This window comes from Oryctolagus cuniculus, chromosome 19, assembly GCF_051225735.1.
Source record: "Oryctolagus cuniculus isolate XC-2025 breed Fujian yellow rabbit chromosome 19, ASM5122573v1, whole genome shotgun sequence".
Lineage (NCBI taxonomy): Eukaryota > Metazoa > Chordata > Mammalia > Lagomorpha > Leporidae > Oryctolagus > Oryctolagus cuniculus.
The window spans coordinates 17621168-17640943 of record NC_142885.1 but is presented as its reverse complement, the minus strand read 5'-3'; the positions used below and the strand labels follow the sequence as shown (position 1 = coordinate 17640943).

The 19776-nt window shown below is 63.8% G+C and overlaps 1 protein-coding gene and 1 long non-coding RNA gene across 4 annotated transcripts in view; one reads left to right on the top strand and one right to left on the bottom strand.

Annotated features, from left to right (window-relative positions):
- Window positions 1-446: 446 nt before the first annotated feature.
- Window positions 447-19776, bottom strand: part of MLXIPL (MLX interacting protein like) — a 29675-nt gene continuing 10345 nt past the window's right edge. Inside the window, exons 1-17 of one of the 3 annotated variants that reach the window (XM_051835437.3) lie at window positions 16989-17356; window positions 13805-13911; window positions 9833-9915; window positions 9630-9719; window positions 9320-9364; window positions 8682-8883; window positions 8484-8564; window positions 4876-5045; window positions 3181-3721; window positions 2905-2972; window positions 2668-2815; window positions 2442-2554; window positions 2227-2346; window positions 1887-2014; window positions 1665-1788; window positions 1227-1356; window positions 447-1015 (exon numbers count right to left, since the gene is read on the bottom strand). In XM_051835437.3, coding sequence (XP_051691397.2) covers window positions 897-1015; window positions 1227-1356; window positions 1665-1788; window positions 1887-2014; window positions 2227-2346; window positions 2442-2554; window positions 2668-2815; window positions 2905-2972; window positions 3181-3721; window positions 4876-5045; window positions 8484-8564; window positions 8682-8883; window positions 9320-9364; window positions 9630-9719; window positions 9833-9915; window positions 13805-13911; window positions 16989-17281 — 2562 coding nt within the window. In that variant the 5' untranslated portion in view covers window positions 17282-17356 and the 3' untranslated portion in view covers window positions 447-896. Of the gene's footprint in view, window positions 1016-1226; window positions 1357-1664; window positions 1789-1886; window positions 2015-2226; window positions 2347-2441; window positions 2555-2667; window positions 2819-2904; window positions 2973-3180; window positions 3722-4875; window positions 5046-8483; window positions 8565-8681; window positions 8884-9319; window positions 9365-9629; window positions 9720-9832; window positions 9916-13804; window positions 13912-16988; window positions 17357-19776 lie in introns of those variants that run through there. The other 2 variants (XM_051835436.3, XM_051835439.3) reach the window with 2 other exon arrangements.
- Window positions 16044-18617, top strand: LOC103345302 (uncharacterized). Its single transcript, XR_011384581.2, has 2 exons — window positions 16044-16781; window positions 18540-18617. It is a non-coding gene; the product is annotated as an uncharacterized LOC103345302 (long non-coding RNA).

The window sequence follows — 19776 nt, the reverse complement described above, 5'->3', positions numbered from 1 at the left end:
TTTGCAGGCTCAGATGAGAACTGACAGCCCACAGAAGCCCATGTGTGCGTTTCTTGCAACCCACAGGTGCGTCCAGATGTCCCACTGAACGCCAGCTCCACAGAAGGGGAGATAGAGCCGCAGGCTGTGGCCTGGTCCCCAGCAGGCCCACAGGAAATAGTGGCACCTCCACTCCCATCGTCCTAGCTCCGCCCTCTTCCAGCCCCAAAGGCAGCCTCCCTGGCCTCTCTCTTGGCCTGGAAGGAGGATTTCCTGCACAGGAGCCAGGCCCTGGCCCCACCTGGACACACACAGCAGCCTCCTAACTGGTCTTCCTGCTCGTGTACCTATTCTCAGCCCAGCCCACCTCTCCCCGCCACCCCGGGGCAAGGTCTTGGTCGGGGACTCCCAACTCCTCCCACTGCCACCGACAAGGCACGTGGACAGTCACATGGACAAAACAGCAAGGCGGTTTTTGCTTTTATTGGTTAAGAATTCTTTACAAAACACACTCACACATGCGCACACACACACACGCACATGCGACGCCTGCCCTGGTCTCTCCCAGGGTCAGGTCTTTCTGGCTTCACTCCAGGGGCCCTCCCCAGCCCCCCACACCGTGCCCCGCTGCTGGGGAGCAGGTGGGGTTGACCTCTTCCCTCTTTGAACTCCCTGAGTCACCAGTGCAGGTGCTGACGTCATGGTTGTTGCTAAGGCCTTGGGGACGTCGGCTGCTGGAAGCCTCCGTGTGTCCATTTTTGCAGATTGGAAGACAGAGGCCCACGTCGGTGTACAGTATGAGACTCGGCGGGACCTGACTCAATCCATCCTCAGGGGAGGGCAGAGCCAGGGCCTGGGGCAGTAGGGGAGCACATGCCCGGGGAAGACAGCCCCAGGGCAGCCGGGTCTGGCCGGGACTACAGCGGTTTGCCAAGGGTGCCCTCTGTGACTGCCCGCGTGGCTTGCTCAGGTACACGGCCTGGGTCGGTCAGGATACTGGTGGACGTGCTCAGCTGGCGTAGGGAGTTCAACACGGCTAGGGGGTGGCAGTGGGGAGACAGACTGTCACCTGGGGTCAGGCCCTATACCCCGGGATGCTGCGGACAAATGGTGGTGGTGGTAGTGGGGAGACCCTGCAGGGAGCAGATCCCAGGCTGTGTGGGAGGCCAGAGGGACCTGGGGTCTGAGCAGGGCTCTGAGCAGTTGCCCACCCTCGGGGCAACGCGCCTGCAAGGTGGCTCACGTACTTGGCCGGAGAGCCGGCAGGGAGCAGTACTGATCCAGCCAGGCCAGCGAGGTCTGACGGAGGCTGTGCAAGCTGGCCGTGGACACCATGCCATTGAAGGACTCGAACAGGGGTCGGATGAGGATGCTGAACTGGTCCCAGGTCAAGGAGCGGGTCTGAGGCCAGGCTGGTGCCCCCACAGCCTCACTCACCCTAGCCCTGACCCTAGGTGGGGCCTGGACACCATCCAACCACAGGCTCCGGTGACTCGCGCTGGTGCACCCGTCCCATCCCCACCAAGGCCCTGACTCCTACGCTCTTCTCCCAGTCCCTCCACGGCCCTTTGCGCTGACCGAGAAGCCAGGGGTCAGGGAGCAGGAGGCAGACCCACAGCCCGTCCCCCCTCCCCCACTGCCCCTCCCCTGGGAGCGGCCCTGGGCTGCCGCGCGCGCTAGGATACCACCCAGAACTTCCAGTTGTGCAGCGTGCGCGTCCGCACGTAGTCATCGAACATGTCTCGCATCTGGTCGAAACGCTGGTGCGTGATGGGCACCCCCGTGGCGGGCAGCTGCTGCTGGCACAGGCTGCGGGCGGGCGCAGGCGGGCGCGCTCAGGGCTGGGAGGCAGACAGTCCCGGCCCTCCCCAGGAGGCCACGGCGCCCGCCAGAGGGACCCTGCCTACTTGATGGCGGCGTTGAGCTCCTCGATCTCGTCGCGCAGCTGCTGGGCCTCCTCCTGCATGGCCGCGCGCTCCTGCTGCAGCATGACGATGTACTCGGCCGTCTTCTGGAGCGTGGTGGCCTTGCTCACCTGCGGCCGCCAGCAGGGGGCGCTCAGGCGCTGGGGGCCGTCTCTTCGGACCCGGGGTGTACGTGTGTGTGTCGGGGGGACCCACCCGTTGCACAGCGCGGGGCGGGAGGAGACCGCAGAGCGTGCGGACGCGGTCTCGGGCATGGAGGTGCAGGAAGGGGCCCCGTGGTGGCGGTGGGCAGGGGGCGCCGGCCCGGGCATGGGGGTTGCACCTTGATGCTGGGCTGGGCGCTGAGCGTGCTCACAAGGCCGTGAAGCGTGTCGAACCCCAGCTTGATGTTGAAGCGCCGCTTCTGCTCCGCAGAGATGTGCGTGATGCGCCGGCTCTCGGTCTTGGGGAGCAGACACCGGGTGAGCCCAGGCGGGGGCCCGGGCGAGCCTGGGGGTGGCAGACCCGGGCTCGGAGCCAGGGGGACGACGCCCCCACCTTGTTGTCTGGACGGCCGCGGCTCAGGATGGGTTGAGCGGGAGAGACTCGCAGGCTCAGGGCCGCCTGGCAGGGCGCGGAGTTGAGCTCCACTGACAGCCGCCGCTCACTGCCTGTAGCGGGGACAGAGGGGCCCACAGACAGACCGACACACAGGTGGGGGGGTCCCACTGCCCTGTCCCCCTCAGCCTCTCCGTCTCTTAGAGTCCCTGGGACCCCTCTTTACCGCTGGGTGCCGGGGGCGAAAGTCTTTCCACCTTGGGGACAATCAGGGGCCTGGGAGCGGCCGGGGCAGCGGGGCCTGGCGGTGGCCGGGGTGGCGTAGGGGCCAGGGCCGGGGGATAGAAGGCGCAGGAAAATTCAGGGGTGGGCTCCTGCTGCGGTGGAGCAGGGCAGAGGGTTAGGGGGTGGGGAGAGTCCCCGGGCCCCCCCCCCACCTCCCTCCCAGTGGCCACCAACTTACGGGGGACTCCGTGGGCTGGAGGAGAGCACCGGGGGCCAGCGGTGGCTCCAGGGCGTGCTCAGGTTTGGCTGTACACAGGCAGGACCGTGAGGGCTGCGCAGGCTGGCCCAAGCCCCATCATTGCTCAGGACTGCGACCTCAGTCCTCTCAGGCACAGCTGGCCGAGGTCCCTAACTCCTTGCCTCCTCCACACCCCTCCCTGCTGGGCCTGCCCCCAGCTCCCCTCCCATGCCTGGTCCACTCCTCCCCCTCTGGCCGCTCTGCTCCGGGTCTCACCTGCAGTGAGCAGCTGCGTGAGACAGGGGTTGTTGCTCCTGGCCGTGGCAGGGGCCAGGGTTGGGGGGCTGGCTTTCCGCCCCCCAAGGGATGTGGTGGGGGGCTTGCATCTGGGCCGCACACCCTGAGGCACTGCGAAGCCAGGCCCGAAGGCAGGCTCTGGGTACCCAGTGGGGAGGTGGCCCAGGGGGAAAGTGGTGGGGGCAGGGCCTTGCACCTGCTGGGGGGTGGGCAGGAAGGGGGTGGGAGCAGGCAGCGGGGACACGCCTGGGGCAGGAGGGGCAGGAGGGGCAGTCAGGAAAGGGAACCTGGGCGGGAAGACAGACTCTCCCTGCTGCAAAGCAGCCTGCGAGGGCGCCGTGGCAGGGAAGGGGGCCGGGGGGCAGGGCTCCAGGCCGGGCACCTTGGCAAGGCTGGGGCATTGGAGGAGAGGTGGGGTCGCAGGGTGGGGCGGCAGCTTGGGCTTGGGGTCTTCAGGAAGGAGGAAGTCAGAGCTCAGGAAGGCACTGGGGTCCAAGGAGCCAGGGCAGCTGCTCCGAGCCTTGTTGGGGGGCAGAGGGGTGGACAGAGAGTTAGAGAGCAGAGTGGGCCCTGCAGCCCCCACACAGCTCCTGCCCTGGTGAAGTGTAGATTGGACACTGGTGGGGGGAGAGGGGAAATAACCCCTGCCTTCCAACACACACACACATGCACACACTCGCACACATACGTATACATGCATGAAGTCATACACATATGCACACATGCACATGCAGTCCCACACGCATACACAACACACAGCAGGGAGAGTCTACTCTGGTGAGCGGAGGGGAGTGCATCTCGACACAAGTCAGCAGGTTTCCTGCCTTCCATTCATCGCCCCGACGAGCAGCCCATCTCCTAACGCTTGCGCCAGTCTGCCCACGGACCAGTCCACCCACCCAGGCTCTATCCATCCATTCTCCACCCAGGCACCCCCCTCCTCATGGAGCTCACTCACCTGCCTCTCCCTGCCCCAGCCCCACTACCTGTCACTCATCCGTCAACCCATCCATCAGCGATCCGCCCATCCGTGAGCCACCTGGGCACCCCGCCCCCCCCCCCCCGAGCCTCTCACCTGCCCACCGGCCCATTCATGGAGACACCAAGCAATGCATCTTGGAATCCAGGCAGCAGCCCGTCCATGCCACTGGCCACTCCCTGCTATGCTAAGTCCCCCGCCGGCCACAGCACATCTCCCATTCCTCCCCCAGCCTGCTCGCTCACTGCACAGGCACTACCTGGGTGCGCTTGTGCACCTGGACGGTGGCCAGGGTTGGTGAGCAAAACACTGCCCTTTCTTCCAGCAAGGGAGGAGGAAAGAGACCTCCTCAGTGGGCCACTCTAACAGCCTTGAGATCTGCCCGGGACGGGGAAGGGTGTGACAGCGAGGGGGACAATAGGTCAAGCGCGACTGGAGCTCTCGAGCCAAAATGAGGGTTCCCCAAGCCCTGAACCTGTAGGCTCAGCTTCCCTGCCCTCTCTGCCCCTGGTTTGCTCTCTGCCCGTCTCTTCCCACCGAGGCCCACAATTCCCCCTCCTCCAGGAAGCCTTCCTCCCCAGCCTCCCTCCCAACCTCCCTCGTGTCCAGTTCTGCTTCCCAGGGTCCTCCCTGCCCAGGTGGACGCCGAGACCCAGGCAGGGCCCTGGGGTCAGCTCTCACCCAGGTGGGCTCACCTGCAGGCGGTGGTGTGCTGAGAGCTGGGTCGGACCTGTGGAGGCTGGGGGCACCTCGGGGCCCAGGACCCCGCTGCTGAAGAGGGAATCAGCCATGGGGCCGAAGCTGGGGGGCTCGGGGAGGCTCGGGGGCGCAGGAGTCTGCGGGGGCCGGTAGTTGGTGAAGAAATCTGTAATTGAGTCACACAGGGAGGTGGCACTTAGGGCTCCTGCGGGGGCTGGGAGGCAGTGGGCGGAGAGAGGGCATCAGGCTGGCCCCGGGGCTGGGGTGGGGGTGCTGGCGGGAAAAGGGGGGGCTTACACAGGAGATTGTGAAACTGGGGGCGTTTCTGTCTCACTCACGGGAAGCGGCGACAGAGGCTGGACTGGGGTGGGCATGGCGGGGGCGGTAAGCAGAGACCCCCAGAAACCCAATGGGCCCCCATCCTCGGCCCCTGTCTGCCCCCTACTCCAGTTTCTGCTGGAGGCCCAGGAAGGGGGTGCAGAGAGGGCAGAGTGGGGGGCTGCGGCACCCTAAGGCAGCATGGGTTCGGGGTGAGTTAGAAGTGAGCGAGGTCAGGGGGTCAGAGGCGCTGGGACCAGCTAGGTTTACTGTGAGGTCAAGAGCAGGGTGTTATGAGGGGGTTGACAGTCGGGTGGGGCGGGAGTGGGAGTGGGAGGGGGCCGGGAGGCCCGAGGCGCTGGGGAGGAGGGCGGCCGGATTGTTTGGGGTGCGGGTTGTGTAAGTCTTAGGCTATTCTGGTTTTGGGAAGCAGCTGGCTGACCACATCCCGGGCCGGGGCGCCACCCGCCTACCCGCTCCCTTCCGGCCACCTTTCTCTGACCCGACCAGCCATGGTCCGCGCCAGCTCCCAAGGCCTCCGGGGGCCCTCACTCTGCCCTTCCAGCCCCCCACCCCAACCCAGAGAGTCTCCCCTCCCCCCACCTCAGCTAAGGACACCAGGAATGGGTTGAGTAAAGTCACAGCTGGGACTGGGACCCAGGACCCGGGGGTGTCCAACACATGTGCGTGTGTGCGTGTGTGGGCGTGCGTGCAGCTGACAGCTCTGCCAGGATGTGGGGCCCGAGGGGCCAAGGGGCCGACTCTGGGAGGGTCAGCGTGCTGTCTGCATGTAGCGTCTGTTCCCCTTGGCGTCGCCTCCCGGCGTCTAGAGCTGAGCTGTGCTGAGCTGAGCTGACCTTGCCCCATGCCCTGTGCCGTGTGTGTGTGTGTGTGTGTGTGTGTGTATGTGTCTTTCCTCAGCACAGGGCTAGGAGGTGGCCCCTTGCTGTCCACCGAGGGACTGGACGGACACGGCTGCTGTGGGCCTTTGGTGCTGCGGCTCAGCTGCCCCCCCCACCCCCAGAAGTTCACATCCCGTGTCCGGGAGGGCCTGGATCCCAGTCCCGGCTCCTGGCTCCAGCTTCCTGCTAATGTGCACCCTGCAAGGCAGCAGGCGCTTGGGTCCCGGCCACCCGTGTGGGAGACCTGGCTGGAGCTTGCGGCTGCTGACTCTGCCTGGTCCAGCTCTGACTGTCGCGGGCATTCGGAGAGTGAACCAGGGAGATCTGTCTCTGTGCCGGTCCAATAAAATAGAGGGACTGGGTGGGACAGGGCCAGGGGTCACTGATGCCACCCGGGACTGAGGGACCCTGGGACTGTGGGTCCCACCATCTTGGGGGGCCCAGGCTCCAGTTCACTGTAGCTGCCCACCACACACACAGCAAGCCCGCCCCAGACCTGAGCCTCCAGCCGTCCCCTGACCATGGACAGCCCATGCTGTCCCCACCCTACCTTGGGGCAGTCACTTCCTGGCCCAGCCACCCACTGAGCCCTGAGCCCCTCCAAGGCCTCCCCTCACCCAGTGTGCCCCCGCCGCGGCTCCTGGCCCCTCCCTGGGTTTCCAGCCTGACCTCCCCAGGGAGGGGCCCCTGGGGACACTCAGAGCGGCAGTGCACACAGTGCTCGCTCCAGGGGGCCGCACCAGGCCTACTGTTCTTTGTGACCCATAGCCGCCCCCACCCAGCAGCCACCCTGGATTGACAGTTGATTCCCAGCCCCAGACCAGCTCCTACCTGTGGCGAGGGTTTGGGTGCCCACCCAGGGCTCCTGCTCTCGCAGGCCGCTCTGCTCCCGGGGCACGGCCATCAAGACTTCTGCCCCCAGCAGCCCCCACCCGGCTCAGGGCTGGGGGCGGTTCCTCATTCCCTAGTCCCCGCCCCCATAGGCTTCAAGTCCCCACCCTATAGGCCGCCACCTCTTGACTGACAGCACCCTGGGCGAGGGGGAGGGGGAGGGGTTGGGAATTACCGAAACTGAGCCTCTATCCCAGGGACCCTGTTTTGGTCCCCTAGGCCGCAGGTGAGACAGGCCGAGCCCTGACGTCCGCCTGACATCTACAGCTCAGTGGGGCAGAGACTGTTGTGAGAACCAGGGCATGTGTGACCCCCTCCGCAACCAGCAGGAGCAGCCATGGACTTGGTGGCCCTGCGGGGGAGGCTGGGGAACTTACTATTTTATTTAAACGCTTGCTTTTGAATTGAGGGGTAGACAGAGAGACAGACAGACACAGAAAGCGTTTCCATCCACTGATTCACTCTCTAAATGCCCACAACAGCCAGGGCTGGGCCAGGCTGAAGCCAGGAGCCAGGAGCTCCATCCAGGTCTCCCACGTGGGCGGCAGGGGCCCAAGGACTTGAGCCATCACCTGCTGCCTCCCAGGGTGCGCATTAGCAGGAAGCCGGATGGCAAGTGGTGCAGCCAGGACTTGAATGCTGATGTGGGGTGCAGGTGCCCTAAGCAGTGCCGTACCCACTGCTCTAAACTCCCACACTCCCCCCAAGAACTATTTGCACATGAAAATGATCTAGAGGCGAACTTTGTGGGTCCAAAGGGACATTCTTGGTTTAAGTAGGTTTTCCCAAATGGTTACATGCCACCTGTTCAGGATGGAGGTTAAGACGGCCACAGCCCAAAGCCGCGTGCCTGGCTCTGGCTCCTGGCTCTGGCTCCCTGCTCATGTAGACTCTGGGAGGCAGCAGGCAAGGCTCACATAACAGGGTCCCTGCCGCCCACGTGGGAGACCTGGATCGAGTGGCCAGCTTCTGGCCCTGGCCCTGGTCCTGTTGAGGACATTGGGGGAGTAAATCGGCAGATGGAAGTTCTGTCTGTCCTGTCTCTCTGCCTCTCAAACAAGCACATTAAAGGGTTAAGCCCACCACCTGCAATGCCAGATCCCGCCTGAGCGCCAGTTCAATTCCCGGCTGCTCCACTTCCTACACTGCTCCCTGCTAATGCACCTGGGGAAGCAGCGGAAGATGGCCCAAGTGCTTGGGCCCCTGTACCCACGTGGGAGACCCAGAAGAAGCTCCTGGCTTCAGCCTGGCTCTGTCCTGGCCATTGCTGCCGCTTGGAAAGCAAACCAGCAGATGGAAGATCTCTATCTTCCTCTCTCCGACTTTCAAATCAATCAATCAGTCTATATTTTAAAGGCGAACAGGAAGATTCTTCAGAATCCACCCAGGCCACCTGCCTGGGACAGGCCTGAGGTCTGACAGTCACCCCAAGGCTTTCCTGTACTTGACCCTGCTCCTGCACCCCACCCCACCCCCGGAAGGGCCCCGCCCACCTGAGATCTCCATGAAGTCATCCAGGCTGGGCTGCAGGGGTGTCAGGTCCGGTTGGATCATGTCAGCATTGCCCACGTAGGCTGCAGAGGGCAGTAGTGCACCGTCGGGGCCAGCAGGCAGAGAGCGGCCTGGATCGTCACAGGCCTCGGCCTCCCTCGGCCCCCCTCCCGTCCCCCAGCACCCACCCCGGCCCTCACCATCCTCGGGGGGCAGCTGCAGGGGCGAGGGCCCCGGCTGAGTCATGGTGAAGAGTGTGTCGGAGATGTCGGACAAGAAACTGTCGATGTCCAGCAGCTGCCGGCCGCCTGGCTCCTCCTCGGGGCCCCCCAGCAGCACCGGCACCACGCTGGAGAAGAGCTGCTGGCACCATCGCTCCCGCGGCGGCCACCCCGTTTCCGGCTGGTGGGACAGAGCACTCACCGCCCGGCCCTCTGGGTCACCCCTGTGGGGGGTTCAGCCAGAGCCACACACCCTCACACACATCTGCCCCTCCTCCTCTGTCCCTGCAGGACCCAGTTGGCCACCTGGAAGGCCAAGGTCATCTCGTGGGCCCCTACCAGCTCCCCCAAGGGGTATCCTGGTCTGAAAGAGGACCCCTTCCTGCCCCTTTATACCTGTGTTGGGGGGTGGGGAGGGTTGGGGCCCAGCCCTTAGCTCCCTCGGCACCCCCCGGCCTCCCTCCACTTGCCCAGTGGCCTGGGGGGGTCCTCCCAGTTCTGCGGCCTCCCAAGGGGAGAAGTGCTCCACTAATAGAGCACAGTGAACCCCAGGTCCCTGGCTGGTCCCCTCACTGCCCTGTCCACCGAGGCTGAAGCTGTCCACCCTCTGCACGCACCTGCTTGGGAGCCAGGAGGTCCCCTTCTCTGCTGGACTTCCGGAGCTGCAGGAACACAGAGTCGGACCCTCGATTCCTTGCTCTCGCCCCCCACAAAACGCGAGCCCTCGGTCGGCCTCGGGAGTTCCCCCCAAACCCAGACCCTAGAGGATGCAGCAGGCTGCGAGGAGTCCGCGTGGCCGCACGGTGGCGCTGTCGCCCTCCAGGAACGCAACAGAAGGCGCGAGGCGAGTGGGCTGGGCCGCGGCCGGCAGGGGGCACTGTGGGTGGGGGGAGGTGTTGGGGGGGTGTCCCTGGACTGGCCACTGACCCGCTTCTTGTAGTAAATGCGCCACTTGTGGTACTCTCGCATCACCACCTCGATCCGCCGCTTCCAGTAATTTCCCTCCAGGACGACGGCCTGGGGAGGGTCCAGGGGGAGGGGGCTCAGAGAGAAGGCGGCCCGGGCACCCCGCCCCCAGCTCCCGCCCCTCGCTGCCCCTCTGCAGGGGGAGGGTCCCGGGTCCCCGCTACCTCCGGCTTCCGGTGCTCATCCGCCTCGGGCCCCTGCAGGGGGGTCACGAAACCACACACGGGGCTCTTCCTCCGCTGCACATCTGAGGGAACCGGGCCGGGTCAGGGCGCCCCCAGCCCTTGCATCTCCCCGCCCAAGGGCACTGGTTCTCAAGCAGCACCCCACGAAAACCTGCTGGTGCCGCCTCCTCTGGGAAGCCTTCTTGCCTGCTTTAACCTCCCCCACCCCAGATCTTCCTCCTCCAGGTATGCACTGACTTCCCACACCTCTGTGCCCGCCCCCAACCCCCGGAGCTTGGGAGCTTCCAGCTGTGGGGCCACAGGAAGTGAGCTGCCCCAAGAAGGTCCTGGCCAGGCTGGAGTCCCCGCAGCAGGCTCCCCACCACCACCACTGACGCCCCAGGCCAGGTCCACCACCTCGGGGAGCCCTACCCCCGCCCCCATCTGCAGTACTGACTTCACCCCAGGCTTGCTCCCTTTGGGCCACCCCCAAAGCTCCCACTGGCACTTGCACCTGCTGCACTCACCCAGCTCCCAGGCTCTTCCCCAACCCCAGCAGCTGCCCCCTCCCTGCTTTCCTGCCTGCCCCCCCCCCCCCCGGCTTTGTCCTGGCTGCCCCGCAAAGCCCAGCCCCCAGCCTCTCTCAGGCCACCCTCCCCGGCCCCAGCCCCACATCCAGTTTCCCGAGGTCCCTCCAACAGGAAGTCCCAACACTTGCCACCAAAGCTGGTCCCCAGCTCCCAGCGTCCTCTGCCTAAGCCACAGACCTGGCGGCTCAGTGCCCTAGGATCTGTGATGTCTCTTCCGAGGCCCACCCTCCCGAGCTGGCCTCAAGCCTGCCCAGCGCCTCCCTGACGCCAGCCCCACCGTCTCCAACCCATCTGCCCAGTCAGTGCAGGTCTGGAGCCCTCCATGGCTCATCCCGGAGTCTGGGTGCCACGTGCTTGCCCCGCCTGCCCCTCCTGGAAGCCACACAGCCCACCCTCTGGTCTGATTCCACAGGACACTCCCCTCCCTACCCTGCAGGACGGGGGCCCCTCCTCCAGGAAGACCTCCCTGCCCATCCAAGCCCCCCAGGGTGCTTCCAGCATCATTTCTCTGCTTCCAGCACAGAGCTGGGCACACAGGCATTCTGATGGACAGAACAATTGCTGAGCCTTGGCGGGGATGATCTCGGGGAGTCCCCCCTGGGGCCCCCTGCCAGCTTCCTCTGTGACTAATGAGGACCCAAGGGGACCCAAGGAGGGAGCCGCTAGAACATGACATGCATCGGGACCTTTTTTTTTTTTGACAGGCAAAGTGGACAGTGAGAGAGAGAGAGACAGAGAAAGGTCTTCCTTTTCCATTGGTTCACCCACCAATGGCTGCTGCGGCCAGTGCACCGCGCTGAGCCAAAGCCAGGAGCCAGGAGCTTCTCCTGGTCTCCCATGGGGTGCAGGGCCCAAGCACTTGGGCCATCCTCCACTGCACTCCCGGGCCACAGCAGAGAGCTGGACTGGAAGAGGAGCAACCAGGACAGAATCCGGTGCCCCGACCGGGACTAGAACCCGGTGTGCCAGCACCGCAGGTGGAGGATTAGCCTAGTAAGCCACGGCGCCGGCCGGGACTTTTCTTTTTTAATTTAACTTATTTGAAAGGCACAGAGACATCTCTCATCTGCCAGTTCACTCCCCCAAATGCCTGCAAACAGCCAGGGCTGGGCCAGGCTGAAGCCCGGAGCCTGTAGCTCCATCCGGGTCTCCCACGTGGGTGGCAGGGACCCAGGTCCTTGAGCCATCACGCGCTGCCTCCCAGGGTGCACATTAGCGGGAAGCCAGAACCCAGAGCTCTAGCGGTGTGTTAGCCGCTGCTGTAACGCCCACCCCTAGCCAGACCTTTGGCACCGTTTACAAAGCTCTGCAGGACCCGGCGGAGGGGCGGGGGCTTGGTCCCGGCTGCTGGGACTGGCTTGGACAGAAAGTAAAGGGGATGAGCCTGTGGGGGTGCAGACTCTCAGGGCTGAGAGCAAGGGAGGGCTCCCCCCTTCCCCCAGTGAAGAAGCGAGCACCAGCGAGGACGAAGCAAGCCGCCGCCGAAGGGCTGAGTGGGCGCAGCCTGGCTGCCCCCTGCCCAGGCCTGGGCAGCCCGTGTTCTGGACAGAAGGGCTGCGACACTGTGGCTTCCTGGGGCTGGGGGGGGGGGGCAGGCTTTGTTGAATGCTGATAAGTTGGCCGCCTAAGCCTTTCTCAGGGACAAATACTGAGATGGGGATACAGGGGGATACAGAGCTGAAGCAGGGTGCTGTTCGCAGCTCCAGTTGTGTGCAGAGATAAGGAGAGCAAACAAACAACAGACAGCGCAAGGTGGAAAGTCCTCCCGCCTGCCCGGGAGGGGGAGGAGTGCAAAGTGCCCTGGGAGCTGAGTGTGGGGGTAACCAGGACAGGAGCTGGGGGCCGGGAGCCTGCAGAGAGGGGGTGACAGGGCCTTCCCGGCTGAGCCCCCTCCCCTGAAGTTCATTTCCAAGCCTTTGTCATTGTGGGGGGGGGGTGTCCTGCTGTTTCTCATGTGCCCGCTGTGAGCTGTCACCACCACCACCATCGTCATCATCGTCACTCCTTGCCTCCAGCGAGCCCTCAGACCTACACTTATACCCATTTTACAGATCAGCAAAGACAACTGAGGCCACATAGATAGGGCGTGCCCAGCCTGGGGGCTGCCAGCAACCTGAGTAGTAACTGCTGCAGAGGGAGGTCTGTCTGGGCTGGGGGGAAGGAGGCACCGCGGCTCAGCAGAGTGATGGGTGTGTGTCCCAGGCAGCTGATGGGGAGGGGGCACACTGACTCCCCCCTGCCCCGCCCCGGCTTCTCAGCTTCCCAGCTTTGCCAGGGCCTGCCTGAAGGACTCAGGAACAGCAGAGGCCCAGAGGAGACATCCAGAAAGCCATCTGCTCTTGCACACCTCAGTCCTGGCTCTGCCAGGCGCTGTGTTCTCAGCCAGCCGGGAGCACTGGGCTCTGAGCGGGAGAACCCCGGCAGGCCAGCCAGCCCCCCGAGGCTGCTCCTGCTCTGCTTGGTGAACCTGAACGAGCAATCGCTCACTCTCTGGGTCTCAGTGGCTCCTCCACAGAATGGGAGCCCGTCAGACGGATCTCCCAGGGTTGCTAGGAAGTCTCTAATCCCGTGGATTTGTGGAGCTGCCCAACACGCAGATGGACAGGAACCAGAAAACTCACACCCTCTCTCTCTGCTTGGATGGAGGCCAGCGGGGGCCAGGACAGACAACAGCATGTGGGCTGCCCTCCCCCCTCACCGCGGGAGTATGTCCCCGGCTCAGCGCTGGACCTAACTGTACTGGACAGGGTCCCAGCCCAGGGCTGCCTGCCTCAGGACTGGGGTGTCCCCAGATGAATGAATGTGACCTCCTACAGGGATGCATCCACTATGGAACAGGGATTTAGTGCCATCTCATACCAAGCATGGCAGGTAGGACCACTGGCCTTGCTTTAGAGATGAGGAGAGTTCAGAGAGGTTAGGCCACCTGCCTGAAGTCACACAGCCAGCAAGGGGGCAGAGATTGGCTGGCAAACCAGCTCCAAGAGGAGTTGAAGCCCAGAATCGCTTCCACGACCCACCATGGCCTCTCTGGCAGCGGCGGAGGGGTGGGGTGCCCCTCTTCCCAAATCTCCAAGGCGGGCACTGGCTAGGTGTTGAGTGACAGCGTCAAGGAAAAGGTGGGAGAGGTCGGCTCAGGGTCAGTGATCTCTCTGAGGAGTGATGCAATGGTCCCCAAGAGCGTCCAGTGCCCACCCCATGCCCGGGCGTGCAAGGCACCCGTGTGGACGAAGGGGACCCGCGAACGGGCCTTGAACAGTTCCCCAAATCTGAACCTCCAGCGGAAAGCGCCCTTGGGGACGATATGCCCTTCACCCCTCTGGGGGGCCGGGAGCTGGCCAGGGGCGCCCCCCACCCCCGCCCGCCGTGCTGCCCCACTCACACTGGATGTACCAGGCTCTCCAGATGGCGTTGTTCAGGCGGATCTTGTCTCGGCACAGCAGCTTGAGGCCTTTGAAGTTCTTCCACTTTGGGGAGACCAGCTTGCCGCTGTGGCCGGGAAGAGAGCAGGCGGGTCAGACACGCGCGGCCGGGAGCTTGTGCAGGGGCTGCCAGGGGCCAGGGGCCAGGGACCAGGGACCACCACCAATGCCCCTCATCTAACCTGCCCGCAACCGTGGCCCCGGGGTCAGCCCTGGGCTCAGAGCGTCCCACCAGGAGAGACGGCCAGGCCCGGACTGTGGATGAGCCCAGTCCTTGGCCGGGCCAGCGCTGTCTGGTAGGCTTGGCTGGAGACAGTTCTCAGGCCCCTTTCTTACTAAGAAGAGTCAAAAAAAAAAAAAAAAAAAAAAAAAAGAGAGAGAGAGAGAGAGAGAGGAGAGAGTTGGGAAGGGCAAGGGGCAGGCTTGGGGCCGTCCCAGCCTTGTGGCTTCGGGGCCAGTTTGCCTGGACAGAGCAGAGGTGGCCTGAGAGCTGCCAGTCACCGCTTGGCCTGTGCCCTGTGGCAATCCGGGCACAGTGCAGGGCGTGTGTGTGTGTGTGTGTGTGTGTGTGTAAGACAATGGATCCCCAGGACCCCCAAGAAAGGTGCTGGGGAGATGTTGCCCTGAGCCTAATCCTAGTGGTCCATCCAGTCCACGGGGGTGGGGCTTGACACCCAGGGGCCTGAGAGTCACGGGCCAAGTCTGCTGCCTCCAGGAAGTCGGCCCGGCTCTCCCTCCCTCCTTCTTCAGGGGCTGTGAGCCAGGGCAGTGCGCGAGTCCCCTGTGCCCGCCTCCACCCCTTGCTCAGTGGGAAACACCGAGGCCCCAGTGCCAGGGGAAGCCAGGCCCGCTGTGTCCAGGGGCCCGTCTCCCATGCTGGGGGGTCAAGGGGTGGGGGTGCCAGTCTGACTCCTCGGCCCCTTCTCCCACTGTCCCCTGGGCATGTGAGTCATTGGTCCCTTCTCCTCTCTGGTCTCCAAGCTCCTGTGTTTGCTTTGGGGTAGCAGCGGTGGGGAGGGCATGATAGGGCTCATTGCCCAAATGCAGTGGTAAGCCCAGCGCCCCAGCCCCTTCCCCCCTGGAGTTAGATAAACACCATCTGTCTCAACAGGAGACAGGGGAGACAGGCTAGGGGGGGGGGGAGGAGAGGCCTGGAGCCAGAAGCTTAGAACCAATGCAAGGACCTTCTTGGGATGGCTCAAAAAATTGGAGACCCTTGAGGGAAAAAGCGTAGGGACTTCTGGTTCAGGTACCGCACCCCTCCCCGCCCTCGATACCTGGTAGGGTCTCCTTTCCTGCTTGCTCCACCACCCCCCGCCCCGCCCCTGCCGACAGCCTGAGGTCCGTGTCTGCATTGGGCAGTCAGCTCTGACCATGAACAAGTGCTTCCTTGGAGCGCCCAGAACTCCCCCCTACAACCCAGCCCCCGGGCGTCCGCCCACGCAGGCCGTGGAACACAGCCTCCTGGAAAGTCCTGCCTCTGCCCACACTGCCCCGCGGGAGGTCAAAGGCGGCCACCTCTGCAGGCCAGAGCACCTCCCACCACCTCCTGGACTTTTTGTCCCACACGGGACACTGGACTTCTGCCATCTCTTGTTCCAGGGAAACCCCTATAACTGGGGGGGGGGCGTGCTTTGAGGGCTTAAACACTGACCCAGTCTGAGTTTCATCATTTTCCCTCCGCCAAGTGGGGGCAGGGAATCCAAAGGCCCCTCCGAGACTGAGCCACTCCCCTCCCTGATGCTGGGGTCTGCACCCTGGGGAAGACCAGAGGTTGAATGTTCTGAGTGGGAAAACACACAGTCTCTGCCCACTCCAGCTGCCCCTGGCTCCATCCTCCTGCTGGTGACTCAGGGGTGGCAGTTCTGGGGTGCACTGGGGCTTGTCTCACCCCCTCCCCCACCCTCCCCTTTTTGATCACCCTTTGGCCTGGGGTGGGACACAGGTGTGCCAGTCCCAGCAGAGCAGGTGCATAGCACTGCAAAGCAGGAAGATGAAGTGGGGGCAGTGGGTGGGAGTGTGGGGAGAAGGGCTCATCCCTAGTGCCGGGACCTCAGATGCCCTGTCCCAAGCAGTCCCGTGATGTCCGGGGAGGAGGGAGGGGAGGGGGAAAGGGACGGGAATTTGAACTTTCCACATCGGTCTGGCGTCCTGGACTATCAGGTTGCAACATGACCTGGGCCCGGGGCCAGAACGTGTGGGCCAAGGTTACGTCGCCTCCAGCCAATGGGGTCTGGGCTGGGCCAATGCGGCCAGGGGCAGGCATTGCTCCTCCGTGGTCCGCGCCCCTCGGTAGCCAGCGGTTCTCAGAAGGGGAGGAGGCGCCGCGGAGGAAGAGGGCTATTTGCAGAGGAAAGATCAAGGCCCGCCGATCCCCCCTCGCTTCCCTAAGGTCTTCGGTTGATAATTTATCCTGGTCCCTCAGCTCCGAGGAACTTTGCTCCAGGGCTCTGGGCCAGGACCCTGGTTCGCGCCCTCCGGAGGGGCGCAGGGCGTGGAGCAGAAGTCCTGGGGAGCGGCCGGCAGGGACCCCAGGCCACGGGAGGCGCTCAGACTGGTGCGGGGAAGCCCAGGCCTCCCCCAGCACCCGACCCGCGCGCCTCCTGCGGGACCTCGGCGTGCACAGCCTCTCTGGCCCGCCTGGGGCAGGCGCTCTCCTCCCGCCACCCGTGACCTAGCAGGTCAAGAAGGAGGGGTCCGGGCGCTGGGGACGCGATGGACGAGAGTCTGGGTCGGCGTCGGACATAGGGGCTGTGCACTGCGGCCACCACGGGCGCCATTCGGGGTATCGACAGGTGCCCAAATGGTGGTCCCAGGAGGAGGGCGGGCACCGGCGGGGGTGGCCCAAGCTTCTGGGAGCGCCAGCGATGCCTGGCGTTTGTCTGGAGCGGGGAGAGGAGCGCGTCGTGGGCCTGCGGAGGTCGAGGCGGAAGGCAGGTGCGTGCGCCCGAGCAAGAGGTAACGGCGGCCTGAATGGAAGCCTGGGGTGCACAGGTCCCATGGGGGGGGGGTGCGTAGGCTGAAGCGGGGTCAGGGGACACCCGGGTCCGGGGAAAGAAGGTGCCCGGAGTGTGACTGGAGTCTCGGGGTGCAGCCGGGGGCTGGGCCTGAGCTGGGCGCGGGGCTCTCCGGAGCGGCCCTCACCTGTACGCCAGGCTCAAGCATTCGAAGAGGCGAGTGAGTGTGGGGTCGATGCTGCGCGGCCCGAAGTCGGAAAGTCCGACGGGCCCCTCCTGGTCGCGCCGCCGGGTCAGCGAGTCGCTGTGCGGCGACGACACCATGAAGTGTCCGCTGTGGATGACCTGCGAGCGCAGCGGGCCTCCCGCGCTGCGCCGCGGACTCGGATCCTCCGAGTCGGTGTCCGAGTCCGAGTCCGGGCTGGGCGCGGCCCGCGGGACCTGTAAGTCCGCGGCCAGACCTGCCAGCGCCCGGGCCATGACCACCGCCGCGGTCCGCGGTCGCCTCGCCGGGGCTCGGGCGGAGCGGCAGCAGCGGCTCGCTCGGCTCTCCCGGCCTCATTAGCATAGCCACGCCCCCACACAACGATAGGCCGTCCCTGGTGGGCGTGGCTCGGAGCCCCGCCCCGGCGCGCCGGAGGGTGGGCGGGGCTCGTCCTAACTTCGTGCGCCAGGTGAGATCTACGCTACCTGGAGCTCGCAGGTCTTTCCGAATCTCCGCCTCCCGCCTTTGCCCTTGCCTGACCCCTCGAGGTCTTGATGAAGAGGTGTCCTGAAGGGTGGACCCTCACACCTGGGCCCGCCAGCGGCTCTGTACATGTGGTTCGTGCCTCCAGGTGGGGCTCAGAGGCACAAACATTCCCAAAGACTAGTTATAGAAGATTCCAGAATTCGCAGCCAGGCCCGACCCCAGTGGGAACCGGAGAGGGCTGGAGGCCGATGTGAACCGGCCTTGGCTTTGCTGGTGGTGTGCTCTGTGCACCGTCCAGTGAGGGCCCCGCGAAGCGGGTGGGGAGGGGGCCTATGAGGAGTCTCGGGAAAAGTTCCAGCACACACCCAGCTCTTGGTGGGGTCAACACCGCCCCCAGGATCACCAAGGACCTCCCCCGGAGGGCCCCAGGAACTGGCTGAGGGAGTGAAAGGCGACCCAAGGCTCTGCTCGGAGTCACCTCACATTCCCAGGAGCCCCCGCGGGAGACCCACGTTCTCCCAGCCCCCTCCTGCCAACGCTGAGGAGGCCACCAGGGCCCACGGCGTGCCCCTCCTCTGGAGGGGCTGTGCCAGGTTTCTGAGAGCCACCCCTGAGCCACCTTTTGTGGCTGCTGGCTCCAGCAGGGTCATTCCTTGCCATGGGCCCTGAGGCAGGCCTCCTGTATCCTAAGATCTGAACCCCAGCCCAGGGCACTCACTCAGAGAAGGGGCACAATGCTAAGAGGAACAGATCAGTAGCTGTGAGGGGTGGGGGCTTCCCCATGTCGCTCTGCCACTGGCTCCACCACAAAAGGCCCCCCGGGGAGGGGGGGAATGTCTGTCTCACTGTAAAACTGGATGCCAAATTCCTGCAGCTTTTGCCATCCTTGGTTCAAAGCCTCTCTACCAGTGTCCCTGGTAGAGACAGGTCCCAGAGACACTCCCCTCTCCAGTGAGCGGGGTGCCTCCTCTCCCCCACCCAGCTCCCCTCTTTCGCCCGTCACTGTCAGCTGCCTGTCCGCCCACACCTGCACTTTGTTTCTCCCAGCCTCAGCCCAGATCACACCTCTGAAGGCTTCTGCACCGGGAAGATAAGCCCCATCTGTGTGATTGGAAGCAAAACAACCTAAGATGTGCAAGAAATGCAGGGACAGGGGCCGGCACTGTGGCACAGTGGGTAAAGCCACCGCCTGCAGTGCTGGCATCCCATATGGGCACCGGTTCAAGTCCCGGCTGCTCCTCTTCCGATCCAGATCTCTGCTATGGCCTGGGAAAGCAGCAGAAGATGGTCCAAGTGCTTGGGCCCCTTCACTTGCTTGGGAGACCTGGAAGAAGCTCTTGGCTCCGGATCAACCCAGCTCCGGCTATTGCAGCCATTTGGGGAGTGTGGCTGGAAGACGCCTCTCTTTCTCTCTCTGCTTCTGCCTCTCTGTAACTCTGCCTTTCAAAAAAATAAATAAATATTAAAAAAAAACCATAAATGCGGGGATGTGCACAAACCCTGACATCTCCCAGCTGGTGCAGGGTGTCCTTGCCTGCAGGCATGAGCAGGTCTGGCTAGGTTACCCACTTCCCAGAGTCGGTGGCCTCTCTACTAACAAGTCTTGAACACAGTGCACGGCTGTCCTGGCTGTCTCCTGCGACCCCATCTGATACCAGGCCCTCCCAGCCTCCTGGCCTTGGCTCTCAGAATCCCGTCCACCCTTGAACTTTTCCAGGTTCCCGTCTGAGCGCCCACCCCACCCCCCTTGTCCAACGCAACTCTAATTTTCTTCTGCTCCCAGTGAATGGTGCACATGCCTCTCTTTGCCACTAGATGGCAGACTCCCAAAAGCAAGAAATCACATTTATCTCTGCATCCCCTTTCCCTTGATAGTAAAAATATGCAAATAAGAACAGTCAGGCCTCCTTATCAGAGGGCTCTGCATCCATGCATTCAATCAAAATTCGGAAAACAATTGGCACATGTACTGAACATAAACCGACTTTTTTTTTCTGCCTTCACTCCCTAAACAATACAGTGTAACAACTGTTTGCTTCACATTAGCTTGGTGTTGTGCATTGTAAGTCAACTAAGAGAGGGTGTGCGCCAGGAGATCGCAGCTTGAGGCAGTGCCCCATGCCAGCAGAAAGTAACTCGTCCCCCCATATGAGCCGGAAGTAGCCCTAAAAGACAGATCATCGTCCCTCCACCCTCCTGGACTTTTGGGGCTGATGTAATCCAATAGAACACTTGCTTTATGAAAAAACAAAAGGGGGGAATGTTGGTTAAATGGCATGGTCTT